Source organism: Poecilia reticulata, linkage group LG2 (assembly GCF_000633615.1).
Source record: "Poecilia reticulata strain Guanapo linkage group LG2, Guppy_female_1.0+MT, whole genome shotgun sequence".
Lineage (NCBI taxonomy): Eukaryota > Metazoa > Chordata > Actinopteri > Cyprinodontiformes > Poeciliidae > Poecilia > Poecilia reticulata.
The window spans coordinates 7,586,832-7,609,829 of record NC_024332.1 but is presented as its reverse complement, the minus strand read 5'-3'; the positions used below and the strand labels follow the sequence as shown (position 1 = coordinate 7,609,829).

General features: G+C 38.1%; 1 protein-coding gene across 2 annotated transcripts in view; it reads right to left on the bottom strand.

The window, feature by feature from the left end:
• Positions 1–2,637: 2,637 nt before the first annotated feature.
• Positions 2,638–22,998, bottom strand: part of dpp10 (dipeptidyl peptidase like 10) — a 52,710-nt gene continuing 32,349 nt past the window's right edge. For both annotated transcript variants that reach the window (XM_008424307.2, XM_008424317.2), the window contains exons 6-27: positions 19,839–19,891; positions 19,676–19,757; positions 18,283–18,403; positions 17,061–17,215; positions 16,452–16,549; positions 16,245–16,368; positions 15,239–15,277; positions 14,789–14,896; positions 13,743–13,834; positions 13,532–13,579; positions 13,327–13,445; positions 12,980–13,027; positions 12,243–12,341; positions 11,995–12,064; positions 11,197–11,325; positions 11,049–11,114; positions 10,560–10,614; positions 9,748–9,844; positions 9,446–9,504; positions 6,026–6,098; positions 5,792–5,865; positions 2,638–5,327 (exon numbers count right to left, since the gene is read on the bottom strand). In XM_008424307.2, coding sequence (XP_008422529.1) covers positions 5,199–5,327; positions 5,792–5,865; positions 6,026–6,098; positions 9,446–9,504; positions 9,748–9,844; positions 10,560–10,614; positions 11,049–11,114; positions 11,197–11,325; positions 11,995–12,064; positions 12,243–12,341; positions 12,980–13,027; positions 13,327–13,445; positions 13,532–13,579; positions 13,743–13,834; positions 14,789–14,896; positions 15,239–15,277; positions 16,245–16,368; positions 16,452–16,549; positions 17,061–17,215; positions 18,283–18,403; positions 19,676–19,757; positions 19,839–19,891 — 1,938 coding nt within the window. In that variant the 3' untranslated portion in view covers positions 2,638–5,198. The remainder of the gene's footprint in view (positions 5,328–5,791; positions 5,866–6,025; positions 6,099–9,445; positions 9,505–9,747; positions 9,845–10,559; positions 10,615–11,048; positions 11,115–11,196; positions 11,326–11,994; positions 12,065–12,242; positions 12,342–12,979; positions 13,028–13,326; positions 13,446–13,531; positions 13,580–13,742; positions 13,835–14,788; positions 14,897–15,238; positions 15,278–16,244; positions 16,369–16,451; positions 16,550–17,060; positions 17,216–18,282; positions 18,404–19,675; positions 19,758–19,838; positions 19,892–22,998) is intronic.

Sequence of the window (22,998 nt, the reverse complement as noted above, 5' to 3'; positions counted from 1 at the left end):
GAAGACCAACACCGGAGCTGAAAGTTTTACTTCAAGACAGTTTGATTCTCAAACGGAGTAGAAAAGACATGCCGAGGATAGACTTGGCTTTGGATGAACGGATATTTTTGTGCAGAAGGTATTTCAATGAAATACGAAATACCTTTACGTATTTCATTGATACGTAAAGGTAAGACAGCAATAAGATGTTTTTGTTTAGTTTTTCAATTAAATGAGCGTTTTGTGGGCTACAGTTAAATAATTCAGTAAAGTAGAAGCGGTAGCTAATCTACCACAGCAATTATTTATTAATAAAACATTAAGCCTAAAACGTACTACAACAACAAACTAAATGTTCTGTTCTGTGTGCAAAATTCTTGAATGTTTTTGGTGTTAAATCCTAAAACACGAAGTGGCATTGTTGTCTGTTGCTATGGCAACGAGTCTGCGTAGCTTGGCGAATACAGATCACTTTGCCGTGGATCATAGCACGACGTTAATACCTACATTTTTAAGTTTCACTGAGTTAACGCGGCTATGGATGACATGTAAAAGATGAGTCTTTTTGCCCCCCAGCGTTGTATGCCTGCGCGAAATTTCCGTAGGTCCAATAACATGGATGTGTCTAAGTCATAAGTCAGTGCCTCACCAGCAATGATATATATATATTATTTATTTTATTTTATTTTATTTTTTTAAAGAGGAATATAATTTTTGGTCTTCATTAGAAGTGAACCATAACCCTTTCTGATTTGAATTTCTGGAATAAATGGCTTATTTTAATTAGCATGGCCATGAGGAGAGGTGTAACCGTGGAAAAAATTAGATTTTTAGGTTCTTCATTGGAGGGGCTGCACAGTGGCGCAGTTGGTAGAGCTGTTGCCTTGCAGCAAGAAGGCTCTGGGTTCAATTCCCAGCCCGGTCCCTCCGCATGGAGCCTGCATGCTCCCCCTGTGCACGCGTGAGCCCCCTCCAGGCACCCCAGCCTCACCCCACAGTCCAAAAACATGTCAGGTCAATTGACCTCTCCAACTTGCCCCTAGATGCAAGTGTGTGCATGCATGGTTGTGTGTTTTCATCACTTCATATTCCAGGTATTCCTCAAGAAACATATTACTGATATCAGGCAATTAAAATTTTTAATTTACCTTTTATACATTTTAAGAAATAGCATGTTTTATGTTACTACCCCATTCTTCCGTGAGTGGGTCCAAAATGACCTGCATTCATTTCCTATGGAATTTAATGGGAATCTTTGTTTCTTACCAACTGTGACTCTCAGAAAAACATTTTTTTGTGAACCAAACACACTGAGACCCATGTGTCACCCCTGAATAATATTATTTTACATAGCAAGAACTCCTAAATATAAGTATTATCTTTATTTTTTATCTCACAAATGATAAATAAATGAGCCAGAAAAGTATAGAGTGTCTTCTCTGGGTTGGGGAGGATGTCCTGCCCCAGGTGGAGGAGTTCAAGTATCTCGGGATCTTGTTCACCATTGAGGGGAAAAATGGGGCAGGAGTTCAACAAGCAGATTGGTGCAGTGTCTGCAGTGAAGCAGGCGCTGTACCAGTCCGTTGTGGTGAAGGGAGAGCTGAACCAAAAAGCGAAACTCTTGATTTACCGGTTTATCTAAGTTCCTAACCTCATCTATGGTCATGAGCTTTGGGTCATGTCCAAAAGAACGAGGTCACGGATACAAGCAGCCGAAATTAGTTTTCCCTGTAGGGTGTCTAGGCTCTCCCTTAGAGATATGGTGAGAAGGACAGATATCCAGGAGGGACTCAGAGTAGAGCTGCTGCTCCTTCATGTCGAGAGGAGCCAGTTGAGGTGACTCGGGATCTGGTCAGGATGCCTCCTGGACGCCTCTCTGGTGAGGTGTTCTGGGCATGTCCCCAGAACACCTCACCAGAGAAGACCCAGGACATGCTGACAATGTTTCTCAGCTGGCCTGGGAACGCCATGGGTTCCCCCAGAGGAGCTGCAACAAGTGGCTGGGGAGAGGGAAGACTGAGCCTCCTTACTTAGGCTGCTGACCCCACGACCCGACCCCGGATAATCGGAGGATGGATGGATGGATGGATGGATGGATGGATGGATGGATGGATGGATGGATGGATGGATGGATGGATGGATGGATGGATGGATGGATGGATGGATCACACACATACACACACTCACATGTGTGACGCACATAGGATAATAGAATAGAGACAGTAATGTTAGCTAGCCTGGTTAGCTAGCTAGTTTCAGGAAACGTGCCCTTTTCAAGCCCCCCACATGCCCACACACACACCCACACACACATAATGGATGTTAACATTGTCCATTATTGACATTTCATCATTGTTGGTGTAAAATTGCTGCTGTTGTCATTTTGTTTTAAAAATGTTCTACAAATTGTCAGAAATGTTCTACAAATTGTTCTAAAAACATTTTAAAAAGTGAAAAATGAAAATATTTCAAACATGAAATAATTCTTGTGTGAAATAAAACACAGTAGAAAGTATACAAAACATTATTTAGAATCAAAATGACAAAAGTAGCATAAAAACACATTGTTTGTAACCCGGGTCAAAAATTGACCCACTCACAGAAGACTCTATAGTCAGTCACTCACGCATCAGAGGGTTAAGTAAAAACAAAAATATAAAACTTTCGTCAATCTTTAATAAACAGCAAGACAAAATAATAATAATAATAATAATAAACAAACAACAATCTTATCATTCATCCAAAACCTACAGCAGTTTCCAGACTTAATATGTAAGTATACAGATTTGTCTATGTGGGTGTGAATCAGCCACATAGACAAGGAATCTCAGGGGAATTGAGTGTCCACATGTAACTGGTCAGGACCCTCGCCTCGGCTCCAGTCATGGCTGTAACTGCAGCCTGGTTGTTTACTTCCTGGTGTTTTTCATATGGAAATGAAGCTCTGAACGCCGAGCGGACGTCGTCGAGGACACTCATCCTGTGATTAATGGCTCTCCTGTGAGGCGGTCGGTAATTGTGCGACTTGCTCTCTTAACCACAATCGCACAGAGCGGTTCACTCTGCTGCTGTGGATACTCGCGGTGCTTTTAATTGCAGAGCTTCGTGGGCTTGCGCTTTAACCAGGAAAAGAACGAAGCCCTTGAGGAAGTGTGCAAACTCTGCTGGAAAATTTCACCGCACGAACAGGAAATTAGGTTCAAAAGAAAAACACTGCTTGAGTTTGACGTTGGAGTAATTAAAGGGACAAAAATAACAGAAGAGGCTTACATGAACTATAAAAAAAAGTTGAGCTTTACAGCAAAATATGTAAGATTGTCACCTGGACTCAAATGAAAACACCACAAAACTGGTGTGACATTAATAAATATCTACTCTTAGAAGTAATAAATCTGTACAAACATCCAGAAGACTGTTAAGAAAACACACACTAACCTCAAGGATTACACATTTAGTTAGCGCCGATGCTGTGTACAAGCTGGCTGAGTTGCCCCATAATAATGTAATAATAAAAATGTTTAAAAAAAAGAATGAAACTTTCCACTCGTGAGCCAGGTTTAAAACATGTTTTTTTTTAAATGTAAGATTTTAATTTAAAGGGGATCAAAACTCACATTAGAGTAAAGCTTTAAATGTTTCACACTTTTTGTTGGAAAGTGGATGTTTTTGGGCTGGACGGTGTTCAAAGTATAGCATTTTTTTGTACAGGGTAAAATATAACTAGATTAAAATCTTGTTTACTCAGTATTTTGCATTACAAAAAATATTTAAATGTGTAGAAAAAAATACTGCCATGGCAATTTAGTTTTCAAATGTCTGCTGATAGATAAGAATAATAAAAATGACTGAACCTGTTCTCAAACATTTAATAACCAGTGAACATTGAACTATGTTCCTAAATTTCAGAAGGAAATGAACATTGGACTGATTGCATCTTGATTTTAAAGCTGGATTGAATTTGTAATAAATTGGAATGCATCTATTTGGAATAAAAAGTATACAAAAACAACAGTTTTCTTTTTAAGAAACGTATTTTTAAATTATACGTTTGAAAGTGAAGATATGGAATTGGAATTGTAAACAATTGGATTGGAATGTCGATGATTTAGCATAACTGAACGTAGAAAACGTATTCTAGAAATAGCTCGCTGTAGTCTTTAGTCAGAGGCCTCTCCAGATTTGATGCAAGACTGACTGCTATCAGAGGAGCTTTCGGCTGACAATTCACAATGATTCTTGAAAGCTACTAACATAAGTGATATTTAATTTCACTTTGGTGAAAGTCAAAAGGTGTAATGTCCTATTTCAGTGAAAACATTTCTTCATAAGCGTTACATAGTTAAAATTTGTTTCCATCTTAATTTGTGGATGTTACAAAAAAAATCATCAAATCACAAAAACCTGCTTTTAAAAATCATATAATACAGCCAGTTTCATGTATTTAAATTCAGCAAATTTTGACTAGTTTTGAGTAAACTTGACGCTAAAATACAACACCCAATGATGTTCCACCGTACAAATACTATCTCGGCATAGCTACTCTGTGACCATAAATGAACAAACTGCAAAACAATCCTAAACTTATACATCTCTTATGTTTAAAAATGAAATGAAATGAAAAATAAAAAAAATCCAAAATGCTAATAAAAACTGCCAGAGCAATCCAAAAGTTTACAGAGATAACTTTTTTTTTTTTTTTTTTAAAGTTTTGGTCATTTTACTCTTCTTCTGCTTCTGAAGTTATCTTCAATCATGTGCACAGCGCCCCCACAAGGAAACTTAAGGAAGTGATCTCAAGAGAAAAAGGCCTGATTCTTGTACTTTCAGATTAGTCGATTAATGTTTCATTCCAATTTTAGTCTTTTGGTTCCTCTTCTTTGAGAAAGGTACCTGCAGACTTTTTGTTCAGCTGTAAAAAAAATACTTTGGTATTGGATTTTTAAACTAAATAAATCAGGAAAATCTTACTAAATTGATGAATTAGCTTGAAGGGGACAATGTTTTTGTTGAATTAGAGCAACTTCAGCCTTAAAATTTCCAGTCGGGTTTGATAACAGTCTGGCTAACAACACTGACTGTACAGCTGCTGGACTGTGAGAGCATATTGGATATGTCTGATATGTCATACAGACACTGATTTTGTCCATCAAATGTGGCGCTACTGGCTTAGAACAGACACATTTGGTCTTCCGCACACGTTAATAAACCCCATCCTCCTTTCACTCGTCGTCCCGCTGTTCGAGCAACAATGACGTGTCAAGCAAGCAGCCCCTGAAATATCCAATTAGAGAGTGAGTCAGCTGAATCCGGCTGCGTGTCGACAGGAAATGGCCTTCGTCCGGGTAGATCTGAGTTCGGCAAGAGATGGAGGAAAGGGGGAGAAAAAAAAACAAAGGAATTCAGTCGCAGCCTTTTCTGCTCAGATCAAAACTACAATCACGAGGGGTTTCTTCTTCTATTATTCTGTTCAAGGTTTATTATCTGGAGATCTTCACAGAATGTTCTGTTTTCAAAAGTACCGCATTATCGACGTGGGGAACTCAGCTGAAACACATTTACTTATTACGTTCTTTTGGCTTTTTGCTGAAAGTGCATAACTGCTACTGAGTGAGATGCATAAATATAAAACTATAATTTTCCCTGCCTTACAAATCTAAATCTTTTAGAGGTGCTAGCACGACCATAGACAAATAGTTAACTCCTCTACTTTCAACCCTGTTTTATTGTAAGTTACGTTGACACAAGGTGTTTAAAATCTCCTTGTATGTTCTCCGTTTTAATCCATTTTGCATTAAAAAGGGGCGGTAATTACCTGCATAGTGTAGTTGGCTCCAACCTTTATTAAGTGTTTAATGAGCTCGGCCGAGTGTTGGAAGTGAACGTTCGCTGTGGACGAAAACACAACAAACTTCCATGTTAAATAATATTTGTGACAAGAAAAAAAAAACATTTTGCCATTCAAGTGCATTTTATAACACACATTACAGCAATCACAAGAATTTTGAAATCGTTTTTTTTAGCATGAAGAGGTCAGAGATGTTGGTACCGTCAGCAGTGCCGTGGGCCAGAAACAGAGTTCCTCCCTCAAGACCTTTCATGCCGGGCAGCACTTTGGATGCCTGAAAATGAAATGCAAGTAAGATTATTGAAACTGCATATTAAAAATAACACTGAAAATCCAGATAAACTTAAAGAAATTGTAGCGAGCGTGACCTTTTACATGTCAATTGTAGGGATCCGTTAACCATTCTACTGACTGAAAATAAGTATAAATGCATGTAGGTTAAAAATTTAAAGATATGTCAGCTTAATCTGGGAATCTATGAATGTGACTATAAATGGGAACGATATGATTACGGGTTTTAATAATTTTACTGTTTAACATGTAGTAATTTAGACTTTAAAAGTGTAAAGACGATTTTGTTTTCTTGCTAATGCTACGTCAGGTAACTGTTTGTGAGATTCAGACTGGTGGTGTTTTTCTTTCCAACTTTCAGATTCATTGGACTAGCAGCATTGAACCAAAATATCTGCTTATAATCATCAAATATATCTGATGTGTTTTGTTTCTTTTGTAACGCGACGGACGAACTGGGCCAGAACTTCCTGCAAACCTTCAGAATAAGAGCTTTAGGATAAATAGTACACATTCCAAAATTTGAAAAAAAAACAATTCAGGACAATTAAATTGCTTAAAGCATTTTTTTTTCTTTCTTGTAAAAACTCAAAAGTCTTGGTGTATGAGGGCTCAACCTTGTAAATATGTATAATATATATTGCCATTTTTATTATTATTAATACTCCTGATTTATACTTATACAGTTGTAATAATGTTTGCATATTGCTGTACATGTAGCAAAACATTGATATAAATAACTGATGAATTAGCACATAATTGTTTTTAATTTACATCAGAAGCATAAAATTTGCTCACAAAATAAATTAGTTGGCATCCAGAAATTGGATTTCTTATCTGGCTGAAACCAAAGAATTTTTTAACTTTTTTTTTTAGTTTACACCTTAGAGACATCACGTAGACTCCTTAAAACAAAAAGCCAGACACTATTTAGGATTCCTTCCTCACGGGGGAATGATTAGTTGTAGAGCTTGAGGAATTCCCAACTTCTCACTCCCGTTATTCACTTGCTCCCTGCTGGGATTTGGACCTGAAGACATCATGAATAAGTCATCCACAACCTGACTTTTTTCATACTCTGTCACTCTTAGTAAAACGAGTTTCATCTGATCAGATCAGTGTAACATTTCCCCCCGCCCCCTTTTTTTTTCTGGATTTCATTTAAAGCAGATCTCCCACCTCCTGCTGCGAGAGACACAAAAATAGAGCAGTCTGGCCCAGATATAAGCAACCCACTTAGCAGGAAAAATACACCGCAACCTTCATGTAGAGGGCAGCCGAGGGAAAGGTTTTTAGGTTTAAACGCCTGGCATTTCCACACCTACTGTCTAGTTCTTTATTGCTACAGGAGCTTTTGAAGATGAATCATAACAAACACCCAACATTGTTTTATTAAAGAGAACCTGTGGATGAAAATATGCATAAAATGCTCATTGTTATTGTTTTTTGGGCTAAAGGTGGCACGAAGGATTCAATAGACAATGACGACCAGAACCATGAATAAAACTATTGAATGGAAAATGTAAACAGGTCAGCTGTCAGGTGTTAGGATGACGCTGACATTATGATTAATTCCAGTTAAAAAATGTGCCTCTGCTGGACACGGGAGAGTCAAAATATTATCTAATAACTACTTTGTGGACTATTGAAAAGGAGAATTACACAAATTAGGTGTGTAAGGCAGTGGTCCCTAACCCCCGATCCGCGGACCGGTACCGGTCCGTGGACCAATTGGTACCGGGCCGCGCAACAAATAATTAAATATTTCCGTTTTATGTATTATTTGAGCCTGGAGGATCTTTTATTTTGAAAATCCTTTAACCAGATTCTCTCGGTTACTTGTGTACCAACATTGAGCCCACAAGCAGCAAAATGAGTAGGAAACAGATCAGATGTCTTTGGAAAGTTTCTTTGCAAAGGGGAAAAGGCCCAGAGAAGAGACAGGAGAATGGATTTATCCCGGACCGGAAGGTGAGTCCCACATTACAAGCCCGCTCTGCGTAACATGCGGCGACCGGCCGCTAATGAGGCAATGAAGCTTCAAACTGCTTCGCCAAGTAGAGACCAACGCTGTGCTCAAGCAACACACCTTGGGTGTCATCGTCTCTCATAACTTCCTGATGGACCGTCTCGTTGCAGAGAAACAAGCTCAGGGCTCCCGTTAGTCATTATCGTGAGTTAAAATTTTCACGAAAGTAAAATGTTCRTTTTTGTGKCGCATCTGTRTCTTATTTTGAAGGGATATGTAAACGTTACCATAGCGACCAGAGTCAGAGGGTTTGGGCAGTGGTCGAGAGGAGATGAGTAGAGCTTGTGAGTCTTAAGTCTGGTTTAGATGGCAAGATTTAAGAATTGTCGGCCGATTMTCCAAACCYCTGTGACCACAGAGCTGATAAAAGTACAACAGGTTTGATCGGTTCTTGTGTCCAAGGCAGGAGCAACACACCACACACGAACATCCTTATTCCAGAGGATAATCCAGTAAAACCCCCAACATAGGTGGAATTTAGAATAACCAAACACGGATGACGATGTAGAAGCAATAGCGATAGTTTGTGGTCTCATTTTAAGAGATAAAAGACGTAACGGTGGATAAAAGACGACGGGAGCAGCCGCTCTATTTGCTGCACTAGGATTTGGAGGTGACTATTTTCTCATAGTTAACATTTTTAACTGAATAAACGTATATAATAATGACCTTTACATACATTTCCACATATCATCTCCGATGTCCACCGGACTCTCAGTTGCGCGATATGTCAGCTGTTTGGGATTTCCCTCTGTTCTTACGTCACCGCGCTTTCTGATTGGCTACCTGTCACATTCAACAGGTTGTATTCTCGTTCCCAGTCAGGGAAAACCCCATAGGCTGCGAGAAAAGGGCCAAGACAACCCAAATTGGGTATATTCAGGATTTAGCGGGAACACCAACATGCAGAAGCCTTATCTGAAAGTTAAAACTTTTCAAAATAAGCCTCAAAGTGGCGTGAGTCACTGCATATTTTCCCTTCAAGTTTGTGCTTTAAGCATCACAACCTACACAAGTTTCAGGCCCTGTTTTGAGTGTATGTGAGCTGTGCAAAAGAGAGCTCTGGACAGAGTGTTTCACCTTTGACACTCTACCAAAAGCTCCAGTGACAGCTCTCTTTTTAGTATGCACCATTCGATTTATGGGATGTGTAATTCAGAGTTTTGGTTTGTTTGTTTTTGCGGTTTATAAACCTGAAGGGAGACGAAGTAGGTATTTGTAGCTCGAACCCCAGATTTGAATAAATCTCTACTGGGACATACAGTAATAAGCAGCAGGATTATAATTAGCAAAAAGCTTACATGGTATCTGCTGTCCTCTGTTGAAGGCAAGCCGAAGTATCTCTCTGAGAAGGCTGAGGCTGAAATTGAAGCAGGGAGAGGTTGATTAAAGGCGACTCAATGACACACTTTTAATAAATGCAGGAGCTTTTCATCTTAGAATTTCTCTGAGCCTAAATCCCTAAACGCAGAACCAAAGTATAATTAAAGTCCCCCTATCCTGATGAGACAAATGAGAAAGTCTACATTCACAGAGCTGGTGGTTCAGCAGCACAGGTATTAAATATGTATTTTTTCCTCAACGTTTGCAGTGTTTTACCTACCGTACATGGTCCAGTCGATGATGGGAGCCTGAGCAGCTGCACATCTTATCAACCTTCCTGAATCCAGCATCATCAGAGTGATGTAACCCCCATAACCCTGCAGAGGAAAGTCAGTTATGACGAAAAAACACTGAAAACAGATTTTATCCTGAAACCTTGAGTTCAAATCAGCATGTGTAAAATGACAAATTATAGAATTAATAGGCTTTCCTAACCTGTAATGCACCATTCAGTACTTTGTAGGAGTTAAATAAAAATCTATATCAATTCTTCCCTGTTACAAAAACAAATGTTGCTTACATTACCAGGTACTATAGACCAAGAGTCTGCAAACTGCAGCTCTGAAGCCACAAGTGGCTCTTTCCCTTCTATGAACTGAACAATCTGACTTAAATTTAATAACAAATGTGGATTAAGGCCATCTTTTCATGCACTAAGTAGATTTTCCTTAGAAGAAGAATAGTAAAAATACCAGTCATACAGTTTTAGATCAATTTTTTTGTCATTAAGTTTTTTTTGTTTTTTATAAATTTACAAATCCCACCAAAGGAAACATCCATTCTCTTTTCTGCAAATGTTATTATGTTTTCTTTTGTCTTAAACCCTAAAAACACAAATAATATGTGGTTCTTCAGTGAATATTTTTCTTTTTTTTTCTTTTTTTTTTTTAAAGAAAAAAAACTAACATTTGAAACTAACCTCTGAAGAAGCATTGTTTAGCTGGTCTGAAGGCAGACATGGCTCTTAGAATTATAAAGGCTGCAGGCCTTTAGACTGATTTATTGAACTATAGCCGGACAGACAAGACTAACCTGTCCATAAACTCCAATACGAGTCCGATCAACATATGGCAGCGTCACCAGGATTCTGGACAAAAAACAAAAAAGTTGTATTACAATATCATTTGGCATATTTAACTCAGATCAGGGTCAGAATGAAAATAAAAATTATAAATAATATATTGGCACAGTCGACTTTCTTCTTCATGTCACATTGGATTATAAACCCTATAAACTACAAAACAAACATGTGAACCACCATTTTTGACCTGTATGACCTGCCTGGGGTTAAAGGTTGCGCTAATATGTTAGCATTTTGACAAAAGAGGAATCTTCACTAAAACCCATTTGGAAAGAAAATGTTTAGTCTCCTAAAACGCATCTTCTGTGCGGCACAAACCAGAAAAATTGTTCCTGTGTCAACGGAGAGCAAAATGAGATACTTAAAATAAAAATTTTCTTTGAGCTAATTTTGATTTCAGTAATAACTTTATGAAGACAATGCAGATGTTTTCAACGTACTCCAGAGCTGCTATCTGGTCCTCGACATCCACCGTCCTAAGTCTGTGGTAAACCTGCTCAGGCAACCTGGAAATACAAAAGAAAGCTGTCAGGAATAAAAATACAGATCAGTAGTGCTATTAAAAAAAATGACAACATATCGACGCACCTTTGACCTCTAAACCCAGGTCCTCTGCCGTCGAGCTGAGCCACTATGACCTGCTCTGATACGGCAAGCACCAAGTCCCAATTCAACCCAAATTTCTCCGTCACCGCCTGTTCGCCTGGAGCGCTGCCTCTGCCAAGAAACATTTCTGATTTACTCTCTGCTTGACTCTGACTCTAGACTCTATCTCGGAGATAAAGTGACAGAGGCAGAGGGTGGATTCATTTAGAGTCAACTTCTCTCCTACTGCTCAACATCAAGATCCAAACTCTAAGTTGGGAAAGCTCTTATTTAAAATTTTTACATGCAATATTTGCCACAATAATTACTTCATCAATCCATTTATTATTTCAATTTTTATTGCCAATGTTTGCAGGATCAGTCCTCCATAGGAACGAAGGAACTCCTAAAGCAGGCTAATACATGTAAAGTTTTTAATATATATGTAATCATCTTCTGTAAAAAAAGACTTTGTTATGGGTGCAAACAATTATGGCACAGGTTAAAAACAATAATTGAACAATTTCCTCTGGGAAAATATACTTCAATTAGGTTGGATTTTCCTTCATCTTCAAATTTAGATTGAGCTGATGCAGTAAAAGAAATTATTCACAGTAATGTGTTTTTACAGATCTAATCAGCGTGAAGCCTGAGTAAATTGCCTTTCATCTTAGATTAGTTGCCGTAAAGACGGTATCTAGCAAACCGGAAGAGAAGTGTTCTGTTGTCCTTGTCAAACTGAGCCCAGGATCAATGCAACGTCGCGAAAATGCAAATGTAATAAAGTACAGAGGGGCTCACATGACGAGGAGAAGGCCGTAGAGGTAGGAGTCTGAGAAGTCAGGAGGATAAATGAGCTTCAGAGGCAGCTCTGCGGGAAGAGACAGAAACATTACCCGGTGCAGAGGTGACCCACAGAAGGTTAAAAAAATGTAAAGTAGGTCGGGACGGACGCCAGGCACACACACACATACACACAGAATGCGCTCTCATGTCACGTGTGGCTCAACTATCTCATGGAGCTCAAACTGTAGAGGGATCATTTGTACCAAAGTTGTCCTGAGTGACATTCAGGAAATCCGTCTTAAACGTCCTTCTAGCGTCCAGCGAGGATCGTAGAGGAACGTTGCTCTCCAGGATGAAGTACGCTGCCAATGAGAAATAATTACAGAATAACTGTCATTCATATAACCAGGAAATATAATTGGTGTTTTTTATTTTTAATGAACAAAATGGTTACATTTTGAAAAAAATAGCAACTGCAAAAACATAATGTAAAGCGAACAAAATGCACCGATCCGATATTAATACCCGTATCGGTCTTGATATTGAAACAAAAACTATATTGGATATTGGTGACAATGTTCCAGACCCATAAGGACAGATCTATTTAGTCTAATTCTATGCCTTGTACTCCGAGTGATGTCATTCTTTATATTTCTTACATTACTCGTACTAATGGGTAAATTATTTTCAACCTTTTCCAGAGGTATCATGATGATTTTTCACTGGTTATTCTAATTTTTTTGGACCTGCATCATAACACATTTATATTCTTCTGTTCTCCAATTCACTCATCAAACCACTTAAAAATCCCTTTACTTTTAAATTAATTTTCAACGCATCTTTCCATCTTAAAATCAACACATCGGTGCTGCATCACATTCAGTTGGTATATTAAAAAAAAGAATGAATTAAATAAATGCTGCAAAGCTGTGTTCTGTTTCACAACAGCTGCAAGGAAAAAAAAGCGTAGCTCTGAACCACAAAAGCAAAAAATACTTACAGTCCATGTTGCTGAAGCTGAGAAGCAGCACAGCTGGAATACCAGGACCTGGAACGGATCAGGCGATTTACAAAAATGAAAAGTAAACCCAACTCAATTTTATTTCAATAAAACTCAAACATTTAATTGTGATACCTAACACATTATCAGAAATTTAGAATTGCTGTTGGTCCTAGTTTGGGCTTAGAGTAAGTCTTTGCTTACTTTCAGAATCAAAGTAAGCAAAGACTACTTTGTCTACTTTCCGAATGATTCTTTTCTTAATCTTGATTAAGAAACTTTTGTTTCAGAAACATCTGCGTTCATTCAGTTCGTCATGTTTGCAGGGAGAGGTGAAAGTCGGAGACCTTGGCAGTGCAGTATGGCGCTCTGAGCGTTTGGACTGATGTTGGCATCGAAGAACAAGCAGTCTTTCTTCAGGTCACAGGTGAGGCATTCCTTCAAAAATGAGCCATTGGTCGATAAACTGCGGAGGAAATGGGAACCAAAATGTTCTCGTTATCCTTTCTGAAAACGGGGAAACAAACACAAAGCGGACTCGATGGTTTTCACCTGTATAAATGTCTTTGTTGTGGCGCCTTCTCAGAGCTCAGAAAGTATCTGTGGGAAGGAAAGCAGAGCTGTTAAACTAGGACAAGGTCACAGATCTACTGCGTTTTTCTGGCTACTAACTCAATAAAACATCAGTTTGAGTGGGATTTATTGGGAGAATTGCAACAGATGTCCCAACATTTAGTAAAAAAAAATAAAATACGACACTTGCATGATGTTTTTGGTTTCATCGTAGGCTACGATTCTGATCACCTCCCAGTTTCCAGATGTCAAGTGACGAACTTCAACTGGGTCGCTTCTCGACTGAAATAGAAAAATAGTTGCATTTGTTTGCATTTCAGAGTTGGACAAAGACCAAGGGAGTTATATTCTGTAACTAATCACTATATATTCTATAGGAAAGGACTAAGGAATAAGGTTCATATTTTCTGGTAGGACTGGACGTTACGGCTGTAAAACCTAACAAGATTTCAGTCTATCAATAATTATTGATTGTTTTTTTGTTTCAGATATCAGAAATACTGCCAAGCTGGTGGCGTGACCTTTCCTGTTTTATCCACAGTTCTCACTCCAGGCTGTTTTTTTTTTATTTTTAAGCACTTATGAGACACGGTGGAAAAACCTGAAACTGCTTCTGCACAAGTTACTCAACGGGTTGTTGCTAGGTATGAGTTAGTTGATACCACCAGCCTAGCTTAGCTTGCTACATCGCTCAAAATGCTGTGCGGTTCTGGCTCAGAGTTCAGTTCATATTCTAAACATTATTGAATATTGATTATTCTACCAGATGTATTATTTATTAATATTGATTACGCGTCTAACATGATGTATATTGTTGTTGATTTATTGCCCACCGTTAAATGGGTCGACAACTGTTGTCCAATTTCTCTGTTGTTGAGGTTTGGGTTTATTTTGTTCTGAAATTACAATGAAGCTTCAGCTGGAATAAATAGTTGGTTCAGTTCTATTGGTTGTGAATGAAATGTTAAAATGTGGAATCCAACCTGCAGATGAATACAGGGTTAAGACATGAACACTGTTTCCTTGAAGGGATTTGATTTTAAATTACAGCAGCATTTGTTGGAAAAGCAGCATGGCTGGGATTAAAATCAAAGCTCCCCATGATAAGATCTCCCTGGAAATAAATCCTTTCTTTGCTCTGAGTCTTATTGCCTGGATATTTTCTGCTGCGGGAGGACAGAAATGGAACAAGAGAGACACGCGGAGAACGAGGAAACTAAGTCTGTTTTCAGTCACCTTTTTGGAGAACATGGCGACGTGGTGGAAGTCTCTGTGACCTCCGTGTCTGACGGGCATTATGAGGAAAATCCTGCTCAGGTCCTCTGAGAAGAGCGGCTCCTGACTCTGTGGGGGGAGAAACGGGGAGGCAAAACATTTTCAGCATGAATGCTTCCTGGTTTTATATCTGTCTTTCGATGTATTCGGGTGATTCTTGTTATTTGCCAAAATATTTGCCTTTATTTTTGCTTGCGGACGCGGTTTAACACAAGCATCTTTAGTTTTTGCTTCATCTTTCTGCAACCTTTTAATAATTTCTCAGGTAAAAGAGTTTGTCTTCTACTCAAATTTAGATACAGACGAGCTCCTTCAATTTTGGGTGGCTATTTCTAACGGAAACGGTTTCTCCCTTTGATGTTAAAATCATTTAACATAAAATTGTTAAATTATTTTCATTTCTTTATTTACCTGCCTGGTGAGCCATGTGTCTGAGGACTCTTCATGTCTCTGAGGAAGAAAAAGCAGCTTTTATTGGCATATATACAAGATTTAAATAAAGAAAGTACATTTTTACAAGAAAAAATATAATAATAATAATATACAATGCGAAAGTAAAGAAAAACAGCATAATACATAAATGGAATCCAATTTATTCTCATGTACTGTTTGAATCATGTGTTAATGTATTCAAATTACACTGACATGATTGTATGTTGTTTTTTTCAGAAGATACATAAAACTAGCTAGAAATATGAGGATAATACAAAAAAGGCACAGTGAAAAGGACATATTTTTAAAAGTACTTGCATTTTTTCAGAAATATGTGTTAGGGTATACAAACAAGAAAATACAGGAAAGTTAGCACATTAAATGTAAATGAAATTATTACAGGTTTCATTTTGCAAGTTTATTGCGCTAACTTTTATTTTTGTAGAAAAATTTGCATTTCCTGCGAAAATGCCATGTGGATACTGTCTACAGAATAATTTGAAGTCAATTGCAGAAATTGGAAAAATGCCTAAAGAAAAACGGTTTGAAAGGAGTGAAAACTTTCAGTAAATTCAAAATTCCCACCTAAAGTCTTAGAAATCAGTGCAGAACACTCACTGCTTTAAAAGCTAAACTGTAAGGTCTCAGCACTTTATATGATAAAATGACCTTAAAAGCTAAAGCCAGCTGAAATACTAATGAATGCAACAAACTTGCAGTAAAATACAGTAAAATACCCCATGCAGAGTAAAAAACCCATAAAGCTGAAATGAGCTAAAATGATAAAAGCTAGCTAAATTATCAATGACAGCATCAAGGCTAGCACTAGTATGTTGACCTACGGTATCATATTCCTTGCAAAGTGATAAAAAAAACATGTAATAGCTCAAATGAACGCAAAAGCTAAAGCTAGCTAGTTTTAGCTTTTGTGCTAAAGAGTTCCAAAAAGAAATGTTCACATTTCATGAAAAGAAAACGCTCAGACCTGGTGACAGACTCCAGTTGTTGCGTCACAGACCGTCAGAAGCGAGGCGTTCTGAGGACGGTTGACCCACCGCACAGCAAGGCGTGTGTTGTTTATCCACTTCACCATGGTAATGTAGAACTCTCTGACAATCAGATAGAACAATAAGACAAAATGATTGGACTTTTTGATGCTCCCAACACTGTACAGATGTTTACTTGTCTTCACCTGAGTCTGATCTGATCTGGGGGATGGAGCTCCTGAGTGTTTGTAATGCCAAACAGGTTGACCACACACAGTTTGACTGTTGGGTTCCTCTGACCGGCCTGAAGTAGAAAGCATAAAAACAGTTGAGGCATATAAGGAAGAAAAAATTTATGGTGCAAATGTCTTGAGTCTTTCCTTATTTCTTCCCATTTTCGTTCCAAGCAGTCTGACTTTGACCAGTTCCGTATGTATGTACTTCAGCTATTTTTCTATTTTTGTCAATTGTAAAAATTTGTGATGACGTGCTGTAAATGAGGTGTTGGAAAGAGTACGTGCTTTTTAAAGAGACAGAGGCCCAATTTCAAGGCTTTAAATTGCAAAGAGAAATTTCTTTGAAGTTATATTTGATATACATAGCATTTTTATGATGACAGAAGGTGACACCTCGTGCCATTTCATAGCACTATTTGTGCCCAGAAAATACATAATGCCTCCCATCAAAACTCTATTTTTCATCACAAATTTATCAAGAAACAAGAAAATGTCATTTAATTTGAAAATTCCACAAAACAATTAGCATGTTTTTTTCAAAAACAGCTCGGGCACTCATCAGATTCTACAAACCCTTACCATTGGGTAGGGGTACTGGATTCCTCGGGGGTAAGTGCTGCCAGTGAACTGCGGCAGAGCCATGTTGGGCACCAGGGTGTTGTCGATCCTCAGGAAGGCCAGCCGCTCTCCGTCAGGCGACCACCAGTGAGCCAGGTGTGAGTGGAGTATCTCCTCTGACAGAACAAAACTCATTTAAAATCCCCCTTGTTCTTTAATTGTCTGGTTAATTATATAAGCTGCCCCTGCGAGAACTGTCAAGATTAGTCGAGAATAACAACCAACTGATTATACTTTGCTAAGACAAACATGAAAGCTGAATCACCAAATGTCCTTCATCTGCCAGGTTTTTTTTTGTGCTGCTGCTTGTCCAAAGCTTTCCCAGACACTTCAAGGATTGCAGAGCCTTGCTTGTTTTTCATAACTAATCTCTTTAGTTTGTCTCATCTGCTCTCCCTGCAGTCTGAATGCCAAAAACAAAGCTGATTTTTCACAGTAAACTGTATCCACCAGTTGTGACTGTGACAAATTTCCCTCTTAAAGGGTCAGTATTATATAAAATAAGTTTTTTTTTTCAGCTTTACTTTGTTATTTACTCATCAAAACACATCTGGAATGTTGCCTTGATTTTTATTTATTTATTTTTTTTTCATGAATGTTTGAGAAATACTTTAATCTCCCGTGGCAACCACTCAGTTGCGCAACATGCCTGGGTGGAGCTAGTGCCACCTTTGCAGACGAATCTTCTCCTCTGAGCTGTAGTTTCTAAGCTTCTGGGCTTTCGCCTCACTGACTCTCCAACTCAGCTCCTTCAGACTAGCCAGGAGCAATTGGCAAACACCTGGTAGAACTGGGCATCTACTGAGCTCATTATGCAAACTACTTTTTCGTGAAACACCGGTAAAGACGTTGTTAAAGGGACCAATGAGGACCAATGTTGTGGTGACTTCCTGGAGGCGGAGTTTCCGAAAGAGCAGGAGTTCTTAAAGAGACAGAGGCCCAATTTGAAGGCGTTGAATTACAAAGTCAAATAATATTTTATATAGGTAGCATTTTAGTTACTTGATTGTGCTATAAAATGTAATTATGTGAATGGACAATGTATAATATTGTCCCTTTAAACATCTGAGGGAAGGATAAGTGTGGCGATTTCTCCAAGAATGAATCTGCATCAAACACTCATCAAAGCCACAGTTTACTTTAAAAGCCCAAACATCCAGAGAGCTGATCTAAATAAACCCACCTTCATACAGCCAGTCGGCTATCCCGTTGAAGATGACGCCCTCCATCCCAGAGGAGGTGATCCTCAGAGAGCTGCTCTTCACATCTGATTGATAGTAGATGTTGTTCTCAAATATGTAGATCTGAGGAGGAAGAGTGGACTTTATCTTTATCACTACAAGAAGGTATTTATCCACTTTGGCAAGATTTTTATGGAACACTAATGCAGTTGGTTTGGTTTGGATCATTGACAGAAAAATAAAAACTACTCATCAGATTGTCTGGCAGATTTGCCAATGCCCCTGAACAACATTTCAATTCTTCACAAAAGCAGATCTCTCAGTAAAGCCCAGGCAATTTTAGCCTTTAGGTCAAAGTGGGCCCCTTTTCAGAATACTAATTATGTAAATTTAAGATGATTAAAACCTCCAGTTTGGATTACAACCAATATTTGAAACAAGTTCTGATTCTTTGACAGTGGTTGCACTCTAAAACATCCCAAAGAAGAGAAAAGAAACTTCCTGAATAGCAGTAGCCATCTAAAACTTAAGTAAAGTCATCATTAAAAACTGTAACAATGTAAAATAAGAACAGAAAGGGCTACAAAGCAGTGATTTACAGCTAAAAACTATAAAATATCTCATTGTTGACAGGAAGTTTATAATACTGGCAGATACTTCAAATCGAGAGGTTATTTTAAGAGAGATTTCTTTTTTGTTGTTGAAAAGTTAACACAACAGGACCCCATCAATTAGCAATATTTAATTAAAAAAAACTCAGAAATGTGCTGCAGTATTTTCATGATAAAAATCTAGTCCTTTATTCATGCATCGGAAAGTAACAGCTGTATAACAATTTGAGACCATACAATATAGTTTTGACTTATTGTATGTATAATAGAAATATTACCTTTCTATTACAAATAGTGGTTCTTGCACATTTCCACAGGAGTGATTTTAGTGAAACTGCTGAAATGTAATTGCTGTTAATCAATCTAAGTTTCTATATAAGGGGATGAGTCTGGGGCTTTGTGCTCTTAGTAATATCTGCAAACCCTAAAACAGTTAATTTTACTGTTTACAAAATGTGATAGTTTCAGTTTAAACCTTATATAAAGTGTGTTGATGTGATCATACAGAAGTATATTGAAATAAGTTTTAAAGTAAGTTTTCTTATACTCCACAAAAAGTGTAAGAAAACACAACTTGTTTGGCCCACCTAATTCCTCTCAATAAGCTGGCTGAGCAGGACAAAATGTAGACATGAACACAAACGCACTCAGACAGAGAAGGTAAACAAGCAATATATTGTTCATATACATCGAAGCAGCTCCCTCTGAAGAGACGAAGAATTTAGAGCAATAACTCAAGCGAGGGAAGAGGGAAAACGAGGGAAAATTAGGGAAAATGTCTTACCAGCTGCCGTCCCTGCCTTCCCCAGGCTGCATGCTGGAGAACAGAGTTTTGAACCTCAGGTGGGTTCAGCTCCCATACCTCCCTGATGAAACACGACAACATCAACAACCGCCATCTGTTTCCGCACGCAAGTAGCGACAGAGGAGCTAAAGCCATTTCTTACCTCGTGTTGATGTTGTACACAATGTACGACGCCGTGTACGAGTGTCTGTACACCTGCAACGACAGCAGAGACAATCACCAAAAGCAAACGCTGATAAAGTGTTGAGGCTTTTTGATATTAGTCACTCTGAGTAAATAAAATGGCAAAAGCTAATGACCCTGAGATGTCCAGGGAAGTAATAAAGTATATGACACAGTGAAAACACCGCATTCAAATCTTATATTTTAAACTGAATCCACTGAAAGTAAAATATTTTAATCCTACCAATACTGTACATTATGTAAGTTAATTATAGCTTGTTTGCCTTATTTGGCATGAATAAATATTTTAATGCCTATTTCTTTAAAAAAATATTGAGCAAATCTTCTTTGAGTAGAAATGTAAATAAATGTGTAACCTGCGACAGTTTGTCCTAACATCATCTTTTAAAACAAAACAAAAAAAAAAGGAGAAAAAAAACAATGTAATGAACTAATTGTTTTTCATCAACATTTATAGATTAAAGATTAAGAAGCCTCCATGTCATATTACATTTATACTCCAGGTAAAATAAAAGTTAACTTATCAGAACTTCAGAGAAACTTTAGCTAAACAAAAAATGGCATAGTACATATATTTTACAAGTCCTAAAACTACATTTTTTTCAAAATGGGACTGTTGGCACCAATGGTCCCTCTGGTAATCGCAACAAATACAATCTTAACATTTTTAGGTTGGTACATAGATGTAGCAGAGTTCATGGATGAATTGTTCACCAATCTTTAGTGTGAGACCAAAGAGAAAACCCACAACCAAAGTAATGCTAAAATATTACCATGACATTTCTTGCTTTGTGAGTTTGTTGATTAAAGTATTCAACTGTAAAGCTGAATTATATTTTTTTGTAAACTCTTGCATTCATGCTTGACTAAAACGCTGGACACTGGAATCACAAGCACCATCAGTCAAAGTTTTAAAATCGGGGAACATTTCTCCAATCCAGAAGGAATTTCATGACCCTGAAAGCCATTGCTTCTGCACAGAAATGCTCAAAAGCCTCTTTTCCATAACTCCTCAACACGCTGAGCACCTAGTTAGTGACATGCACTGATTCAGTAGGCAGGTCAGATGATTTAGTTTCCTGCAGTGTACTCTGTCTATAAAGTTGAAAACATGTTCGAGTCTGCACCAAATGTCAAAATGACAGATAGCTTTCAGCTGTTTTCAGTCATACTTTTAAAATACTGGAAAATATTCGGGGAATTGGGGAGTTGCCCAACAATATAGTACCCACCAAGGCCAGAGGCATTAATTCTTGAAAGCCTGTCCATGTGGCTGAATAAAAATAATTCTGCAAAGAGTGGGCCAACATTCCAACATAGTGATGTAAAAGAGGGAAAAGCAGATCTTACTGCCAGAGTCTGCACAAGCATTAGTAACATTTATGATTAGGGCCACAGTCGGTTTGGATTGTTGGGAATCTTCCTTTAGAAAAGAGCATTTTGTATTTCAGAAGGAACTGAAAGCTTCACTAAGAGGTGATTCTCTGTTGCCAGAGCAACAAATGAAAGTGGAATTTAATTAATTAAGGTGAATTTTAAGGTGCACTCTTCCTTTCAAATGAGAGGCTGACAAGCTAAGAAATTATATTGGCAAAGCAATCACTGGAGAGCATAATGTAGAACACACCCTTTGCTCTATCAGCTGCAGCCGTATTTCCAGATAACTGATGGAAAACCTTCACTGTGGGGAGAAAGGAAAGCCCTCCTGCAGGTTGACTGATGGCACAAATATTACTGGGAACCCAGTGTTTAAACCCCCTTTCCCCTGAAATTATGCAAAACAAATCAGCACCTGCTCGGTCCAGGTGGTACAATTTGTTCTCAGAGGGAACTGCAAGAACTCATGAGAGGAGCAACGGATTTATTCAGCCCTCAAAAAACCAAATTATCAGAGCAACCCTTCGCCAAAGCAGAAAAATCACTTGTCAGAGAAAAGAAGCCAGCAAATATGAATAGAGACATCACAGCCGGGTGGTGTGTGTGTTCTTGTTTTTATCACGTCATGGGGACCTCCTTATGGGGGCCAAATTTTAGGTCCCCATGACGTGACTGAGTAAACAGATTGATTTAAAAAAAAAAAGACAAAAATGTGGTTCATTGTTTGAATTTATTAATAACGGAGTATGAAACGGAGTGCATAAAAGACTCTAAAAGTGTAAACATTTGTGCAAATATTTAGCTAACTAATATTCAACACTACAGTTTTGGAACAGTTTTAAGACAGCTCTATATATTTGTTTATCCAACTCTTTCAACTACAGTTATTTTGTAATAAAAAATCATTCAACCACCAGGGGGTTCTTTCACAGGAAGTGACTCATAGGAAGTCAAAATTGGAAATCAACGAAGAAAGCGCTAATTTTAATTTAGAACAAACACATGCTAGCAGCAGGCACTATGGAGAAATTTCTTCAAACTCTTGAAATTTTCTATGGAAAAGAAAGATTTTTCCTGGGGGTTCTGGGTTTGATCAGATGATGAACTCTCATAGAGAAGCCCTGGGGTTTCAGCCATCCCCAATTTTACAACATTCAGACTGTCAGTTGGCACACAGCAGCCTCATGAACATAGGGGTGACCTTTTGATCCCCCAAAATAGATCTTACCTCAGGAACCATAAGTTGTACTTGGATGACTAAGAATGCAAAGGAATCAGCACTAAAATCATCAGTGTAAGTGAACTCACTTACAATGATGTTCCAGGTCCCAGGGGTACCAACAACACAAATTTGGTGGCATTATGAATTTCCAGCGCATAGTGTCACTGGACATTATGCATTATGCACATGGACAATGGATAGAGTGTATCATCCAGTGCAGTGCACTGCATTGCCAGTGCATACTGAATTTTGCAGTGTGGTGTGCACTGGATTGTCCAGTGCATCTGATGTGTTTCTTAGAAACTTAATGAGTTCTCATGAAGCATTGTCCAGACAGGTTGATGACCCTACTTTTGAAATTGAGTTATTTGAAGCTGTGTATAAGGTAATACAGCTATACATATTGTACAATATTATTTATGAGTCTATAGAACCACTAGAAATGTGGTCCCCACAAATGATGAAAAAAAATTGGTCCTCATTCCCCAGTAAAACCAGTCTGTGTGTGTGTGTGTGTGTG